Source organism: Papio anubis, unplaced genomic scaffold (genome assembly GCF_008728515.1).
Source record: "Papio anubis isolate 15944 unplaced genomic scaffold, Panubis1.0 scaffold123, whole genome shotgun sequence".
In the NCBI taxonomy this organism is placed as follows: domain Eukaryota; kingdom Metazoa; phylum Chordata; class Mammalia; order Primates; family Cercopithecidae; genus Papio; species Papio anubis.
Genome location: NW_022161170.1, coordinates 165,968 through 185,281, shown reverse-complemented (window position 1 = coordinate 185,281; position 19,314 = coordinate 165,968). Strand labels below are relative to the sequence as shown.

Sequence of the window (19,314 nt, the reverse complement as noted above, 5' to 3'; positions counted from 1 at the left end):
TTCACTTTTAAACATTTTCAAAACATATATTTTAATATGTATTCATTTAAATCTAAAGCGAGTTGTGTAATAGCTTATAATACTTTGATATCTTCTCTACCTCACATCTAATACCCATCTACCATCCAGTTCTGTCAAGTTTATCTCTTAAATACCTAAGGTATCTACCCATTATTTCTGGCTCCACCACTCTAGCCCAAGCTACCATTACTTCTTATCTAGAATACTGTAGTAAAATCAATTTAATCAACCAATAGCCACTAATGGCCTTAGATCTCTTCTCCATACTGCAATCTTTTCAAACTGCAAATTTGAATATGTCATCCACCTCAATAATGTATTTCAATGACTTCCTATTGCTCTAAAGATTAAGCCCAATATTCTTTACATGCTCCCCCAAATATCAACATTGCACAGCCTCTACTTAACTATGCAGCTTTTCTCATTCCATATTACTTCACAAAGAAACCCTGTTATGTTACCCAACTCTAGCTGTCTGTGGTACAGCTATACACGCTTTCTTTCCAATCCTCCAACACACAGTCTATCTCCTGCCACAGTCTTTGCACATGCTGACACTACCTATTCTGATCCTGTTAATGGCTTCCTTCTTCCTTTAGACTTCGAGAAGGTCAATTTATCCATTATACCACTCCACAGAACCATATACCAATGTCTCTTACACAGTGCAACCTTACATTTATTTGTGGGATTATTTAATTTCTGTCCACATCCCACTTCACCCACTAGAATGTAAGTTCTGGAAAGAAGAAATTATCTCTGTTTGATCCTCACTGTAATGCTACCACCTAACAAAGACTTGGCAGCAAAAAGTACACACTATTTTTTTTTTTTTTTTGAGACAAGCGTCTCACTCTGTCGCCCAGGCTGGAGTGCAGTGGCGCGATCTTGGCTCACTGCAAGCTCCGCCTCCCGGGTTCACGCCATTCTCCCGTCTCTGCCTCAGGAGTAGCTGGGACTACAGGTGCCCGTCACCACGCCTGGCTAATTTTGTTTTCAAATTTTTAGAAGAGACAGGGTTTCACCATGTTAGCCAGGATGGTCTCGATCTCCTGACTTTATGATCCGCCCTCCTTGGCCTCCCAAAGTGCTAGGATTACAGGCATGAGCCACCACACCCACCAAGTATTTCTTTTGAGAGTCTCGCTCTGTTACCCAGGCTGGACTGCAGTGGCATGATCACAGCTCAATGCAGCCTTAAACTCCTGGGCTCAAACAATCCTCCCGCCTAAGCTTCCCAAGTAGCTGGGACTATAAGCATGTATCACCATGCCTGGCTAATTTTTTTTATAGAGACGGAGGTCTTCCTATGTTGCCCAGGCTGGTCATGAGCTCCTGATCTCAAGTAATCCTCCTGTCTCAGCTCTCCGAAGTACTGGGATTATAGGCATGAGCCACTGTGCCTGGCCTCAATAAGTATTTCTTCAAAGAATTACCACTGCTATTGAATCCAGAGAGTCAAACATATGTAAACACCTAAAAGGATCATCTTAAATATTTTTGATGGCACAGTAATATAGAACCCAAATTGAATTTTAAATCACAATTTCTTCTTCCTTGACATTTCCTTCTCCCTTAATAATTCCATGTGAACATACACAAAATGAAAAATTTGTATTATATCCCATACACACAAAAAAGCGTAACTATGTGAAATGATAGAAATGTTTATTTGCTTCACTATAGTAACCATTTTGACTATCTACATGTATCTCATAACATCATGTAGTATACCTGATATATACACAATAAAACTCATTTTTAAAACAATTTGTATTATTCATGGGTACCAATACTACTGAAATAGTGTAACATGTGGGGGAACTGTCCCCAAAGCCTACCTTGAATACTATTCTACTCAGGATTTTCATTTAGATGGTCTCCAGGTCTCAGTTAACACAGTTTGTAAATGACTCAAATATTGAGAAGTATTTCAAATCCACGTATTTGTGAAATGCAGTTAATATTTACAATCATGTTATTCTACACAAAAAGGAATTTATTTTAGCTAATGTTGAATTTTTATATATGCAAGATTTTCTACTCCAGACCAAAAAAAAAAAAACAAAAAACTGGATGCTTTAATATGAAAATCCTATTTAAAGAAAGGTTTTAAATAAGAAATCAGTCTGAAATATGAAAAAGTGCTTTGTAGTATACGGTAAAAATTAATTTAAAATTATCTAACGTGTTCTTTATTCAATACTTCATCTACAAGTTAGCATTTGAGCCTGCAATCTTTTCACCAGGAAAAAAACTACTTTCAGTGTGTCAGATGGTTATATATTCCATTTGAAATGTGTTAATTTTACTTTTATCTATTTTTCTGAGTACAGCATCCTAGAGGAGGGTAGTTTCTCTGTTTCAGCATATCCTACTGTCTTTTGGTTTCAACTGTTTCCAATGAGAAATGAGCTGCTATGTTTTCTGTTGCTTTTTTAAGAGTGGTTAAACTTTTTCTCACTGGTTGCTTTTAAGATTATATCTTGGGCTTTCAGACTTCTCAAATAATGTGCTATGGTATTGTTTTCACTGTAAAGTATTTATCCTGTCCTAATTACAGGGCTTAATGAATTTGTTGTTTGATATCTCTCTGTTACATTTGAAAAATTCTCAGCCATTACCTGTCCTTACTTGACTCTCCATTTTCCTCCTTCTAGGACATCAATTACATAATACATATATTAGACTTTCTGAATGTATCATCTATTTCTCTTATGCTCTTTTCTGTATTTTCCATCCTTTTCTTAGCAATTGGCTCTATTTTCTTATATTATCCAAATCTAAATCCATCAAATTCCTAATTTTTGTTGTTATATTTGTCAATTCTAAATTTCCCATCAGTTCTTTTCTTAATTTTCAATTTTCTGCTAAAATTTTAAATTTAGTCTTTATGACTTGAATATATTAAAGTCTGTGTCAGATAATTTTCTTATCCAGGTACCATTTCCTTTGTCGGTTGACTCTCTTGTTCTTCCATCATGTTGTTTTGTTAGTTCATACACTGGTTACATTGAACTGAGTGCCAGGCTATGTATATGGATAACCACAGATTTAATGTGAGGTTGTGACTGACACCTTTCTCAAAAGATTTACTTTCACTTCTAGTAAGCAGAGTTAGGCTCGGTGCACTAGTAATCCTGCATCACCTTAATCCAATCAGGGACTGAGATGTGGTGTGAAACTTTAATCCCTGTGAGGAGAGGTTGAACATTTTATGATTTATACCCTTACTCTTAGGGAGTAGTCCTTCAAGGTCCCAACCAATAGCTCTTCTGCGCAGATCCTAAACAATATTTTCATCCTCAACCTAATAAATCTGCACAGTTCTACTCTCCCTCTCAGTCTCTCAGCTACCTCCTCAGAAACTCAAAGGCACACCTGGAGAAAAGGTAGAACCAAATACCAGGATCACCATTCTAGGTGTATACTTTTTTCTAAGATCTTGGTCCCATACTACTTCACAGTCATGTTATCTTTCCAATGCCTTCAAATAAATACATACAAATATACAAAACACATATATGGAGATATACATATACAAATAAAAATAAAATATTTTTATTTTCAGGCCACGTTGCTTTATATTAGTTGTACTAATCAGTTGTTCTCTACTTCTTAAAAACAATTCTTTATTAATTTTATACTTTGTGAACACATAATATTTTATACAAACTTTATAACTTGCCTTCACTTTAAGATGCCTTTTATTTTTAATATTCATGTAGTAAAATATATTCATCTTTTTTATACTGAAAAGTTTTATGTTTTCAAAACATTTCTCCAGATCAAAATCCAAAATATTTTATAACATCTTTTGTGAAGTGTGTTTTCAAATGTTTTGCCCATTATCTATTAAATTTTTTTATTTTTAAATTTTGTGGGTACATAATAGGTATATATATTTATGGGGTACATAAGATATATAATACTTTGATACAGTACTGCAATGTGGAAATCACATCATGTTAAATGGTGAGCCCATCCCCTCAAGCATTTATCCTTTTTGTTACAAAAAATACAATTACACTCTTTTAGTTACTTTAAAATGTACAATTTAATTATTATTGACTATAGTTGCCCTGCTGTGCTTTCAAATACTAGGTCTTATTCATTCTTTCTAACATGTTTTTGTGCCCATTAACCATCCCCACTTCCCCCACCACTGCTCTAATACTTATTACACCCTCTAGTAACCATCCTTCTACTCTCTATCTCCATGAGTTCAATTATTTTAATTTTTAGCTCCTACAAATAAGTGAGAATACGTGAAGTTTGTCTTTCTGTGCCTAGCTTATTACACTTAACATAACGACCTCCAGTTCCATCCATGTTGTCACAAATCACAGAATCTAATTCTGTTTTATGGCTAAACAGTACTCTATTGTGTATATGTACCACATTTTCTTTATCCATTCATCTATTAACGGACACTTAGGCTGCTTCCAAATCCTGCCTTTGTGAACAGTGCTGCAACAAACATGAGAGTGCAGCTATCTATATGATATATCTCTTTGGGTAGATCTGCAGCAGTGCGATTGCTGGATTATGGTAGTTCTATTTTTAGTTTGTTGAGGAACCTCCAAACTATTCTCCATTGTAGTTGTACTAATTTGCATTCCCACCAACAGTGTATGAGGGTTTCCTTTTCCCCGCATCCTCACCAGCATTTGTTATTGCCTGTCTTTTGGATAAAAGCAATTTTTACTGGGGTGAGACGATATTTCATTGTAATTTTTATTTGCATTTCTCTGAGGATCAATGATGTTGAGCACCTTTTCATATGCGTGTTTGCCATTTGTATGTCTTTTAGGAAATGTCTCTTCAGATATTTTGGCCATTTTTTAATCAGATTAGATTTTTTTCTATATAGTTATTTCAGCTCCTTATATATTCTGGTTATTAATCCCGTCAGACAAGTAGTTTGCAAATATTTTCTCCCATTCTGTGGGTTGTCTCTTCACTTTGTTAATTGTATCCTTTGCTGAGCCGAAGCTTTTAACTTGATGTGATCCATTTGTCCATTTTTGCTTTGGTTGCCTGTGCTTATGGGGTTTTACTCAATAAATTTTTGTCCACATAAAAGTGGGGAGTTTCTTCAACGTTTTCTTGTAGCAGTCTAACAGTTGAGCACTTAAATTTAAGTCTTAATTCATTTTTATTCGATTGTTGTATATGATGAGAAATAGAGGTCTAGTTTCATTCCTCTGCATACCGATACCCAGTTTTCCCAGCACCATTTATTGAAGAGATTATCTTTACCCCAATGTGTGTTTTTGGCGCCACTGTAAAAAATGCACTGTAGGTGTATCAATTTGTTTCTGAGGTCTCTATTCTGTTCCATGGGTCTATGTGTCTGTTTTCATGCCAGTGCCATGTTGTTCGGTTACTACAGCTCTACAGTATAATCTGAAGTCAGGTAATATGATTCCTCCAATTTTGTTCTTTTTGCTCAGGACAGCATTGGTCATTCTGAGTTTCTTCTGGCTCCATAAAACATTTCAAATGGTTTTTTCTATTTCTGTGAAGAATGACAATGGTATTTTGGTAGCAACTGTATTGCTTTTTGTAATATGAACATTTTAACAACACTGATTCTTCCAATATATGAACATAGAATGTCCTTCCATTTTTTTGTGTCCTCTTCGATTTCTTTCATCAGTGTTTTATACTTTTCATTGTAGAGATCTTTCACTTCTTTGGTTAATTCCTAGGTATGTAACTTTATTTGTGGTTATTGCAAATAGAACTGCTTTTCTTTTTCAGACTGTTATTGGAAACAACAGTAGAAATGCTACTGATTTTTTTATGTTGACTTTGTATCCTGCAACTTTACTGTATTTGTTTGTCAGTTCTAATAGTTTTTTGGTGGAGTCTTCAGGTTTTTCCAAATATAAGATTATATCATCTGCAAACAGGCATATTTTGACTTCTTCATTTCCAATCTGGGGGCACTTTATTTCTCTCACTTCTCTGACTGCTCTAGCTAGGACTTCCAGTACTATGTTGAATAACAGTGGTGAAAGTAGGCATCTTTCTTGTGTTCCCAATCTTACAAAAAAGGCTTTCAGTTTTTGCCCATTCAGTATGATACTAGCTATGGATCTGCTGTATATCACTTTTATTATGTTGAGATACGTACCTTCTATACACAATTTTTTTAGCATTTTTATCATGAAGGGATGTTGAATTTTATCAACTGCTTTTTCAGCATCAGTTGAAATGATCATATAACTTTGAAGTTATATGAAGTTATATGAATGAAGGCATTCTGTTATGATGTATCACACTGACTGATTTGCGTACATTGAACCATTCTTGCATCCCTGGGATAAATCCCACTTAGTCATGATGAATGATCTTTTTAATGAATTGCTGATTCAGTTTGCTAGCATTTTGTTGGTAATTTTTCCATCAATATTCATGAGACATGATGGCCTGCCGTTTTCTTTTTTTGCTGCCTTTATCTGGTTTTGGTATCAGAGTAATACTGGCTTCCTAGAATGAGTTTGAAATTTTCCCTCCTGCTTTATTTTTTGGAATCGTTTCAGTACAATTGGTATTAGTTATACTTTAAATATTTGGTAGAATTCAACAGTGAAGCCCCTGGGTCCCAGGCTTTTCTTTACTGGAAGACTTCTTATTACAGATTCAATTTCATTATTTGTCATTGGTCTGTTCAGGTTTTGAACATCATGGTTCAATCCTGGTAGGTTGTATGTGTCTAAAAATGTATCCATTTCCTCTACATTTTGCAATTTATTGGCATATAGTTGCTCAAAGTACCCACTAATGATCCTTTGAATTTCATCTATACCACTTATAATATGTCTCCTTTTTCATCTCTGATTTTATTTATTTAGGTCTTCTTTTTTCTTAGTCTGGCTAAAAGTTTATCAATTTTACGATTTCAAAAAACAACTTTTTGTTTCTTTGATCTTTTATATTGTCTTCATTTCTATTTCATTTACTTCTGCTCTGATCTTTATTATTTCTTTTCTTCTACTAATTTTGGGTTTGGTTTGCTCTTGCAAAATGCATCATTGGGGTATTTATTTGAAGTTTTCTTTCTTTCTGGATGCAGGCATTTATAGCTACATAAACTTTCCTCTTAGTACTACTTTTACTGTATTCCCATAGGTTTTGGTATGTTGTGTTTTCTTTGTTTTTTGAGACAGCATCTCCCTCTGTTGCCCAGGCTGCAGTACAGTGGCACAATCTTGCTCACTGCAACCTCCTCCTCCTGGGTTCAAGCAATCCTCCTGTCTCAGCCTCCCAAGGACCTGGGACTAAAGGCATGCACCACCATACCTGGCTACTTTTAAAACTTTTTGTAAAGAAAAGTTCTCACTACAGACCCCAGGCTGGTGTCAAACTCCTGGGCTCAAATGATCATTCCACATCACCTTGCTAAAGTGCTGGAATTACAGACATGAGCCACCACTCCCAGCCAGTAAGTTGTGTTTCCATTATCAATTCTTCAAGAAATTTTCCAATTTTCTTTTTAATTTTTTCACTCACCTACTGGTCATTCAGCAGCATACGGTTTACTTTCCATGTAATTGTATAGTTTCAAAGACTCTTTTTGTTATTGATTTCTAGTTTTATTCGAGTGTAGTCAGAGAAGATACCTGATATTATTGCAATTTTTTGAACGTTTGAAGACTTGTTTTATAACCAAACATATGGTCTATTCTTGAGAATGACCCAGGTGCTGAGGAGAAAAAAATGTGTATTCTGCAGCCATTGGATGAAATGGTCTATAAATACCTATTAGGTCCATTTTTTCTATACTGAAGATTAAGTCCAATGTTTCTTTGTTGATTTTCTGTCTGGAAGGTCTATCCATTGCTGAAAGTGGGGTATTAAAGTCTTCAGCTATTATTGTATTGAAATCTCTCTCTCTTTAGCTCTAATAATATTTGCTTTACATATCTGGGTGTTCCAGTATTGGGTACATATATGTATTAGGCCATTTTTGCATTGTTATAAAGAAATAACTGAGACTGAGTAATTTATCAAGAAAAGAGATTTAATTGGCTCATGGTTCTGCAGGCTTTACAGGAAGCATGGTGCTGGCATCTGCTTGGCTTCTAGAGAGGTCTCAGAAAGCTTGTAAGCACGGGCAAAAGGTGAAGGGGGAGCAGGCACATGACACGCTGGAAGCAGGAGCAAGCAAGAGTGTCTGTAGGGGGAGGTGCCACACACTTCTAAACCACCAATTCTCACGAGAACTCACTATCACAAAAACAGCACCAAGCCATGGGGGATCTGCCCCCATGATCCAAACACCTCCCACCAGGTCCCACCTCCAGCACTGAGGATTACAATTCAACAGAAGGTTTGAGCAGAGACAAATATCCAAACTATATTAATATATACTTTTACAGTTGTTAAATCCTCTTGCTGAATTGACTCCTTGACATATATATATATATTTATATTTATATATTTATATAAATATAAATATATATATATATATTTTTTGAGACAAAGTCTTGGTCTGTCACCCAGACTGGAGTGCAGTGGCCCGATCTCAGCTCACTGCAACCTCCATCTCCTGGGTTCAAGTGATTCTCCTCCCTCAGCCTCCCAAGTAGCTGGGATTACAGATGCCCACCACCACACCCAGCTAATTTTTGTATTTTTAATAAAGACAGGATTTCACCATATTGGCCAGAGTGGTCTTAAACTCCTGGCCTCAGGTGATCCACCCACCTCAGCCTCCCAAACTGCTAAGATTACAGGCGTGAGCTACCAGGCCTGGCCCCCTTTATAATTATATAGTGACCATCTTTGTCTCTTACAGTTTTTGTCCTGAAATCTATTTTGACTGATACAAGTATAGCTATTCCTGCTCTTCTGGTTTCCACTGGAATGGAATATCTTTTTCCACCATTTTATTTTCAGTCTATGTGTAACTTTACAGGTAAAATGTGTTTCTTGTATGCAATAGATCACTGGATCTTTGGGGTTTTTAAATCTATTTAGCTACTCTATGTCTTTTGATTAAAGAGTTTGGTCTATTGACATTCAGTGTTATTACTGATAAGTAAGGACTTACTCCTGCTATTTTGTTATTTGTTTCTGGTTGTTTTGTGGCCTTCTCTTCCTTCTTTCCTTCCTGTCTTCCCTCTAGTGAAGCTGATTTTCTCCGGTGGTATGATTTAATTTCTTGCTTCTTATTTTGTGTATCTATCATATGTTTTTTGATTTGAAGTTACCATGAGGCTTGCAAATACTATCTTACAATCATCATTTTAAACTGACGACAACAGTGATTGCCTAAAGAAGCAAAAAGAAGACTAATAAAAACTTTAACTTTGTCCCCCTGCTTTTTAAGCTTGTTTCTATTCATGCCTTCTTGTAGTGTCTATACCCTGAAAAGTTATTTTTTATCAGTTCATCATTTGGTCTTTCTACCCAAGATATGAGCAATTTATATACAATAACAGATACACAATATTCTGTGTACTTATTACCGATGAGTTTTATATCATCGTATTATTTCTTACTGCTCATTCACATCCTTTTCTTTCTGACTGAAGTACTCTCTTTAGCACTTCTTGTAGGACAAGTCTGGTGTTGATGAAATCTATCCATTTTTGTTTGTCTGGGAAAGTCTTTATTTCTCCTTTGTGTTTGAAGGCTATTTCCCTGAATACACTGCTACAGGATAAAAAACTTTTTCCTTCAGCACTTTAAACACATCATGCCACTCTCTCCTGGCCTGTAAAATTTCCACTGAAAAGTCTGCTGCCAAATCTCTTAGAGCTCCACTGCAGGTTATTTGTTTCTTTTTTCTTGCTGCTTTTAGGACCTTTTCTTTACGGCCTTTGCTGGTTTGATTATTAAATGCCTTGAGTTAGTCTTCATTGGGTTAAATCTGCTTAGTGCTTCATAACCTCCTTACACTTACATGTTCATATCTTTTTCTAGGTTTGAGAAGTTCTCTGGTATTATCCCTTTGAATAAACTTTTTACCCCTATCTCTTTCTCTACCTCCTCTTTAAGGCCATGATTCTTACCTTTGCCCTTTTGAGGCTATTTCCTAGATATTATAGGTGTTCTTCATTCTTTTAGAGTATTCCTTTTTCTTTTGTCTCTGACTTTATATTTTCAAAGTTGTCTTCAAGCTCACTAATTCTTTTACCAATTCTGTTACTAAGAGACTCTGATGCATTCTTCAGTACATCAATTGCATTTTTCAACTCTAGAATTTCTGCTTGATTCTTTTTAATTATTTCAATTTGTTTTTTAAATTTATCTGATAGTATTCTGAATTCCTTCTCTGTGTTATCTTGAACTTCTCTGAGTTTCTTCAAAACAGCTATTTTTAATTCTCTGTCTGAAAGGTCACCTATCTCTGGATCCATTCTTCAGGATTTGTTCCCAGTGCCTTATTTAGTTTATTTGGTGAAGTCATGTTTTCCTGGATGGTCTGGATGCTTGTGGATGGTGGTTCATGTCTGGGCAATGAAGACTTATGTATTTACTGTAGTCATCCCAGTCTGGGCTTATTTGTGCCTATCCTTCTTGGAAAGGCTTTCCAGGTGCACTGTCCATTTTTTAATTGGCATTTGTGCTTTTTTTTTTTTTAATTGAGTTATAACAGTTCTTTACGTATTCTGGAAAATAAGCCTTTTATCAGAGATATTGTGGACATTTTCTCAGTCTATGGCTTGTTTTCATATTTTTCTTAACTATGTTTTTTGCAGCAAGGTTTTTCATTTTGATGAAGTCCAGTTTACATGCTTTTCATAGGGAATTTTTGTGCCTTGAGAAATTGTTATCACAAGTCACAAAAATTTCTCCTATGTTTTTCCCTAGTTTTAGTTTTAGCTTTAGCATATAGGTCTACTTTCCATTTTGAGTTAATTTTTGTATAAGGTGTGAAGTATAGGTGAATCTCAATTTTTTTTTTTCATATGGATATCCAATTGTTCCAGTACCATTTGTTGAAAAGACTGTTCTTTCCTCTTTTAAATTACCTTGGGACTTTTGCAAAAATCAACTGACCATGTGAACTCTCTATGTTGCTACATTTACCTATATGTTTACCCTTAGGCCAAGATGACACTATCTTGATTACTCTAACTTTATACTAAGTCTTAAAAACCAAATACTATTGAATCTTCCATCCTTGTTCTTTTTTGAAAATTGTTTTGTCTATTCTAGGTCTTTTACCTTTCAGTATAACTTTTAGAATCAGTTTGTCAATTACTAGATAAATGTCCACTGCAAGTCTTGATACTGACTGCACTGAATCTGCAGAACAACTTGGGGAGAACTGACATACTAACATTGAGGATTCCAACCACAAACAGAGTACATTTCTCAATTTATTTAGATCTTTAATTTTTCTTGGCAATATTTTCTAGTTTTTCATGTACACATCTTGCACATATTTTGTTAAATTTATTCTACATATTTTATATTTTGATGCTGTTTTACTTAATTTTTTTCATTTTCTAAATATTCATTGCCAGTATATAGAATACAACTGATTATACCAACTTTTAGTCTATGTCCTTGATAAGTCTGCTTGATTCTAGTAACTTTTTCTAGGTATACTCTTGTATTACCTTTAACCACTTCCTTTATAATCTGTATGCCTTTCATTTATTTTTCTTGCCTTATTGTGGTGGCTAGGACTTTCAGTATAATGCTGAGTAAAAGTTTCTGTTCCTTGGCTGAGCGCAGTGGCTCACACCTGTAATTCTGGCACTTTGGGAGGCCGAGGCGCGCAGATCATGAGGTCAAAAGTTCAAGACCAGCCTGAGCAACATGGTGAAACCCCACCTCTACCAAAAATACACAAAAGTGGTGGATGTGGTGGTGTGCACCTATAATCCCAGCTACTCAAGAAGTTGAGGCGGGAGAATCACTTGAACCTGGGAGGCAGAGGTTGCAGTGGGCCGAGATCATGCCACAGCACTCCACCCTGGGTGACAGAGTGAGACTCCGTCTCAAAAAAGAAAAAAAAGCTTTTATTCGTGGTCTCAAAGGAAAAGGACTTAGTCTCTCACTTTTAAGCATGGTATCAGCTGTAGGTTTTTTATAAAAGCTCTTACTAGCCTAAGAAAGCTTCCTTCTATTTTTAGTTTGCCATGTGTTGAGTGTTAAAATTTGGCAATGTTTTTTACTAGTCTACTGAGATAATCAGAGGGGTTTCATCCTTTATTATGTTTATGTGGTGGATTACACAAATTTTCTAATGTTAATTTTGCATTTCTGGTATAAACTTCATTTGAGCATAATGTGTTATTTTTTAATATATTGCTGGATTTCACTTGCTAATATTTTAAGAAATTTTACTTTTACATTCATGAGGAATATTGGCCTGTAGCTTAGTTTTCTTGTAATGTCTCTGTTTGGTATGACTATCAAAGTAACACTGGCCTCATAAAATGTGAAGTTTTCTCCTTATTTACTTTATTTATTTATTTATTTATTTTTGAGGCAGAGTCTCACTCTGTCACGAGTGCAGTGATGCGATCTCAGCTCACTGCAAGCTCCACCTCCCGGGTTCATGCCATTCTCCCACCTCAACCTCCCGAGTAGCTGGAACTACAGGTGCCTGCCACCATGCCCAGCTAATTTTGTTTTTGTATTTCTAATAGAGATGGGGTTTCACCTGTGTTAGGAAGCTCTCAATCTCCTGACCTAGTGATCCTGCTGCCTCGGCCTCCCAAACTGCTGGGATTACAGGTGTGAGCCAACACACCCGGCCGTTTTCTCTGTATTTTCTTAAGGACTTTAAGACTGTACTTAATGATAAACTCTGAGAATATGGATCCATAAAATTAATTCATAGCATAATTAACTAAATCCAATTTCTTTTCCATCATTTTATGACCCAAATCCAAAACAATAAGTTTTGTTTTTTTTTTAAATAGGTTCTCACTCTGTGGCCTGGGCTGGAGTACACTACACTGGCGCAATCAATCATGGCTCACTGCACTCTCAACCTTCTATATTCAAGCAATCCTCCTACCTCAGCATCCGACAAGCTGTGACTACAGGAGTGAACCATCTCACCTAGCTCTTTAAATGTTACAACTGTGTCTTTTCATTTAAATTGCATTTCTTTTAGACTAATTTGGTCTGGCTTTTTTTTTTTTAATCACTCTAACCATCTCAGTTTCTTCATGTGCTTAGTCCATTTGTATTTTTTTAGTTAAAAAAAACAGAGACAGGGTCTCACTATGTTGGCCAGGTTAGTCTTGAACTTTTGGCCTCAAGCAATCGTCACACCTCAGCAGTCCATTTATATTTAATACAGTCATTCATATGGTTAGATTTAAACTTACCATCTTGCTATTTATTTTCTATTTGTTCCATCTGTTTTTTGTTCTCTTTTTCCTAACTTCTCTTAACTGTTTTTAATTACATTTGATTTATTTTATTAACCTGTTAAATTATTTCCTTTTCTTTTCTCAATGGTTGCTCCAGGGCAGAGGAAATTCCTGCAAACTTTTTCTTAAAAGGCCTAATAGTAAACATTTAGACTTTTAAACATGTAGTTGTTCTCTATCACAACTACTCAAGTCTGCCACTATAATGTAAAAGCAGCCATAGACAACCTATCAATGAATAGGTGTAGCTGTGTTCTAATAAAACTTTACTTACAAAAGCAAACAGTTGGCCCACAGGCAGTAGTTTGCTGACCCCAGCTCTAGGGTTTACAATATCCATCTTTATCACGGCGCAGTTTACCTGCCAAAATTACACCACTTCACAAATTGTTTAAGAAACATACTTCCATTCTTCTTTCTCTTGTCCTTTGTGCTACTGTCATAAATTTTGATTCTCTGTATATTACAAAATCCATTATACCTTACTATTTTGACTTAGGTAATAATCTCTTGAAGATTTTTTTAAATGAGAAAAAAAACTGCTTAATATTTATCGATGTAGTTACTATTTTATGTTCTTCACTCCTCTGTGTATATCTGAGTTTCCATCTGGTATCTTTTTCCACCTGAGAACTTCCTTTAATGTTTCTTACAGTGTAGGTCACTTAGACACAAATTCTCTCAATTTTTATTTAAAAAGACATTTAATTTGCCCCTGTTTTTGAAAATTATTTTCACTGAATATAGAATCCTAGTTCGGCAGACTTTCTTTCAACACTTTGAAGATGTTATTCTGTGTCTTCCAGTTTGCACTGTGTGATGAGCAGTCACCAGTTATACTTCTCTTTGTTCCCCTGTATGTAAATGTATCTCCTTTTCTCTGGCTGCTTTTATGGTTTTTTATGATTTTCAGGTGTTTCCAATAATTTAATTGTAATATACCCTGGTATGGTTTTCTTTGTGTTTATCCTGCGTGTGTTTCATTGAGTTTCTTGGACCATGAATTGAAATTTTTCTTCATATCTGAAAAATTTGGAGGCATTATTTAAAAAATTTTTTTTTCTGCATCTCTTCCCCCGGACGTCTATTATTTTCTCTCTGTGCTTAGATATGGATACTGTTTATTGTTTCATTTTCCTTTATTCAAGTATACTCATATTGAGTTCTGCAGTAATTAATTTTCTTTTAAGCCTATCCACTAAATTTTTTACTTCAGATAACATACTTTTCACCCTAGAAGTTCCTTTGGTTTTTTATTAGAATTTCCATTCTCTTCTTTTTGTGTTCATGTCTTTAATTCTTTGAACATACTAATAATAGTTATTTTAAAGTCCTTGCCTGTTAATGTCTGTAATTACTGGTTGTGTTTCTATTTAGGTGGCTTTTCTTATTATTATGAATCATATTTTTCAGTTTCTTGTCATCTAGTAATGTTCTTTGAATGTTGAACACTGTTATATTGTTGAGTATCTGGACTTAATGTCCTCCTTAAAAAAATATTATTGAGCTTTTCTCTGACAGACAGCTAATTTATTTGAAAAGCAGTTTGACATTTTTGAGGCTTGTTTTTCTGCTTAGGAAGGGCAGGTCTGAAGCAGCTTCTACTCTAGGGCTAGGTTAGCCCTGCTACCATGGCTTGAGGTATCTACTAAGTGTAATTTTTTGAGAGACAGGGTCTCGCACTGCTGCCCGGACTGGGGTGCCATGGCACAATCATGGATCACAGCAGCCTCAACCTCCTGGGCTCAAGAAATCCTCTTGTCTCAGCCTCCAGAGTAGCTGAGACTATAGGTGCTCACCACCACACTCAGCTAATTAGAAAAAAAAAAAAAAATTATGGAGATGAGATCTGGCTAGGTTGCCCAGGCTGGTCTCGCACTCCTGGCCTCAAGTGATCCTCCTGCCTCAGCCTTCTAAAATGCTGGGATTACAGGCATGAACCACTCACACCCGGCCCAAGTACTGTTTTTGATAGTTGTTCATTTCACAGAGTCCCAGTAGTTTTTCTTTGTCTCATAGTTTTCTCAAAGAATTTCATCCTGTGCAGGCAGGCACAGCTTAGTATTCAGTTAAGACTCAAGGAAGGCAACACCTGTGCAGATATCTGGAGCTTTTTCTCAGCAAAGCTCTCCCCTCTCAGATATTGTGCCTGTAAGTCCAGACACCTCAGTCTTCCTGAATTCTTACTTCTAACTCTTCAACTTAGCAACATTGTTGTGTACTTACTCTTCTTGAGATCTCCTTCTGTGTGTCATATCTGAAATTTCCACTCCACTCAAAAAGTCAGGGAAATCACAGAGATATTTATTTCCTCACTCTGAGATCTCAATCCTGCAATGCTTGTTTTCTAATGTTTGAAAATAATTGTTTGAAATATTTTGTTTGACACCGGGCGCTGTGGCTCACGCCTGTAATCCCAGCACTTTGGGAGGCCGAAGTGGGTGGATCATGAGGTCAGGAGATCGAGATCATCCTGGCTAACACGGTGAAACCCTGTCTCTACTAAAAATACAAAAAATTAGCCGGGCGTGGTGGTGCGCGCCTGTAGTCCCAGCTACTCAGAGGCTGAGGCAGGAGAATGGCGTAAACTCGGGAGGCAGCGCGAACCCGGGAGGCGGCACTTTCAGTGAGCTGAGATCGCGCCACTGCACTCCAGCCTGGGCGACAAAGCGAGACTCCGTCTCAGAAAAAAAAAAAAAAAAAAAGGAAAGAAATACTTTGTCTGGTTTTCTAGTTGTTTACTGTAGAAAGCCTAGTTAGGTATCAGTTACTCTATCACAGCTTGAAAGTGAAATCCACAAGTTTCAAAGTTTTCATTTTAGACATTTAATACTTCAATCCATCTGGACTTTTTTGTTGTAAATATGGTGTAGGATCGTGATCCAACTTCGACTTTTTTTCAAATAAACATTTTTTTCTGGATCCATTTATTCAGTGGTACCCACTACTTTCCTTACTAATTTGGGATTGCATCTCTACCACATAACGAGGTTTCATACATGCATGGGTCTTTTTCAAAGCACTCATTTTTATTCCACTAGTTAATCTGTCCATCCCTGTGCTATCACACTCTCAATTATTATCACAAGTCTTAATACCTCCTAGGGTAAATCCTCTTTCCCTCTTTCCTGTTCATTATCTTTAAATGGGCCCTACTTCTTCTTAGTCCTTACTTTTCCATGTAACATTTTTGACCCATTGAGGGTTGTGAATAAGCCTGTGTATTGGACTACCATTGAATCTACAAATCAATACAGGGAGAACTGACATTTTTATAATATTAAATATTATTTCCCAAATAAGGTATATCTCTCCATTCATTTAAAATCAATCTTCCTTAATATTTTTATAAAGTTTTTATTTTCCTTATATGGGTGTTATAATTCGTTACATTTATTCTATAATACATAATATTCTCTGATACTATTAACAATATCCACTCTTTCATTATATTTCTGGTACTCTACTCGTGGTATAAATAAATGCAACCTTCTGTTGTATCTTAATATTTTATCAAGCCACTCTGCTAAATTCTATCATATCTAACAGTCTGTAATCTCATCCCCTCTACCCACATTGCCAGTACATCAGTACAAGCCCCTATCACTTTTCAACTGAATAACTACAACAACTTCTCATTAGTCTCCTAAACTCTAGTCTTAAACTCTACCCCCATGTTAAAAATTCTTTACTGATCTTTCTGTCTCCTTGGCCTTTGTACGTACTGTTCCTCCTGCTTGGAATAGTCTTTCCATATCTTCGTGGCTAACCTAACTCCTACTTATTCTTAAGGTCTGATTATTGCCTTCAAATACTTATCAGGCTAGATTAGCTATTCCTCTTATGTGTAGAATATCATCCTATACTTAATCCTCTTCTATCTCCCACAACTCTAAATTGTTTCTCGATGTCTCCAATTAAACGATAAACTTTTAAGAATAAGCCTTCATCGTAATCTCCACATATTCCCAGAACTTTCCACAGTCTCTGACATATGGCAGAAGATCAATATGTATTTCTTCAATACATGTAAAAATAAAATCTCACTTAATACTAGAAAGACCCACCTGAAACAGAACTGTTTATGCCATTTTACTGATCAAGGAACAGATCTGAATACAAATATTCATGGCTCAGGAAACATTACTCTACCACACTACTTTTAGAAAGGATGTCCAAAATATACAATAAATGTTTTATCATAAAAGAAAAAATGTTTTCTCATTTTGAACTTACGTTTTGAATAACTATAACCTGTCACCTATGACTAAAGAAAGAGGAGGGGGAAAAAAAGAAGAATTAAAATATGAAAAGCCCTGAGATTTTTATTAACATGACTAATCAGATTGTCTGTCAACATACAACGTTCAGTGTTAAAAATGAGGAATACCTTGGCAAACCAAGGCAAGTGGTCACTCTAATTTTAATACTAATATAAATATTTACGTTTATATAAAACATTTGTTTTCTTTTATAACAAAATATGTAAAGGATAGTATATTTTAGACGTGTAATTTTTCTTGGGTCACATATATTTGTATTCAAACCTCAGCCCCATCTTTTTCTTACTGGCCTGTTACCTGGCCTCTTTGAGCATTAAAAAACACTCCCCATAGTGGTATAAATCTTTCAGAAATTCTAGAACATACATTTTTAAATGCAGATATACATCCTCAAGTTCATTTCCATTTCCTAAATGCAAGCTAGTGTTAAAATCCTTACCTGTGTTACTTCCTCTACACCAGTCATCTGGTATTTCCTCATTCTTTCAAATACTGAATGATCTGCACAGCCCCCCTGAGGACCGTATTTATGGGGATAGTCTAAAATACAAAAAAGAAACATCGTTACTGTCACATATTTAGGTATAACCAATTATAAATAATTTATAAATAAATATTTATAAATAAATAAATAAAAATTTAACTGTCTTAACTAATGAAAACCATAAATGTTTATTGAGTACCTATGGAAAAGGCATTATGCTAGGCATTTTAATGTTAAAACCTAGCAGGCTCCTAAGTTCTCCCTCAATAAAAACCACTGGTCTTTAGCTTTTTGTCATACAGATGATTTGTGATTTCTAAAAAAGGATAGTAATCACTCATTATTCTGACCCTATCACCAATATACTGAATTTGGCTATCATCAAGATAATATTTATGTTTCTGGTCCATCATCTGGCAGGGGTCAAGAGAATCCTTCTGCAGCATTCCTGACCTCCATCAGGAGGACACTAGCAAAAATAAAGGAGAACCCCAAAACTCTGCCTATTCTTGGGAAGATACTCCCCCACCCCTCATTTCACAAAACACAACTTTCTACCACTTTCTCCCTTAGGACCATTAACACTATTCTCACAGTAGCTCAATTTTTACAGTCATGAGACTGTATCACTGACTACCTCAACTTATTACAGGCATTTGTTGTCACCCAAGTCACTACTGCCCTTATTTCCTTATTTTTAGATCCTGACCCACTGTCAGTCTCTCTGACACCACCCCATCATGACTGACGACATCATTCACCATTCATTCATCATCATTCATCATTCATGACGATGATCTTTCCAATACACTCAGTTCTTTTCTCCAATGATTTTTTTCCTACCTCAGCTTCTCATTTCCATAGTTACACTTCTGAACTTGTCATTATTGGTAACTGAAAATGCTTCATAATCTCAACTTCCAGTATTCTACTTTCTTTCCACCAGTCATCTTTTCAGCACATTCCCTCTAGGCTCCAACAACCCTTTAACATCAGTAAGACCCTTTAATTCAATGCTACCACCTTATTGTCTATCACAAGATATTCTTTTTCTTCCTTATTTAGTTTAAATCCCATAGTCAATTATTATTATAATTACACCACTGCATTCACCATCAACTCCCTTGTGCTCCACCCCAACACCCTTGAAGGGAGTTGATGGTGAATG

General features: G+C 35.7%; 1 protein-coding gene across 2 annotated transcripts in view; it reads right to left on the bottom strand.

Moving 5' to 3' along the window:
- Positions 1-19,314, bottom strand: part of LOC101023521 (disintegrin and metalloproteinase domain-containing protein 10) — a 138,680-nt gene that overhangs the window by 36,641 nt on the left and 82,725 nt on the right. For both annotated transcript variants that reach the window (XM_031661274.1, XM_031661275.1), the window contains one exon: positions 18,102-18,202. In XM_031661274.1, coding sequence (XP_031517134.1) covers positions 18,102-18,202 — 101 coding nt within the window. The remainder of the gene's footprint in view (positions 1-18,101; positions 18,203-19,314) is intronic.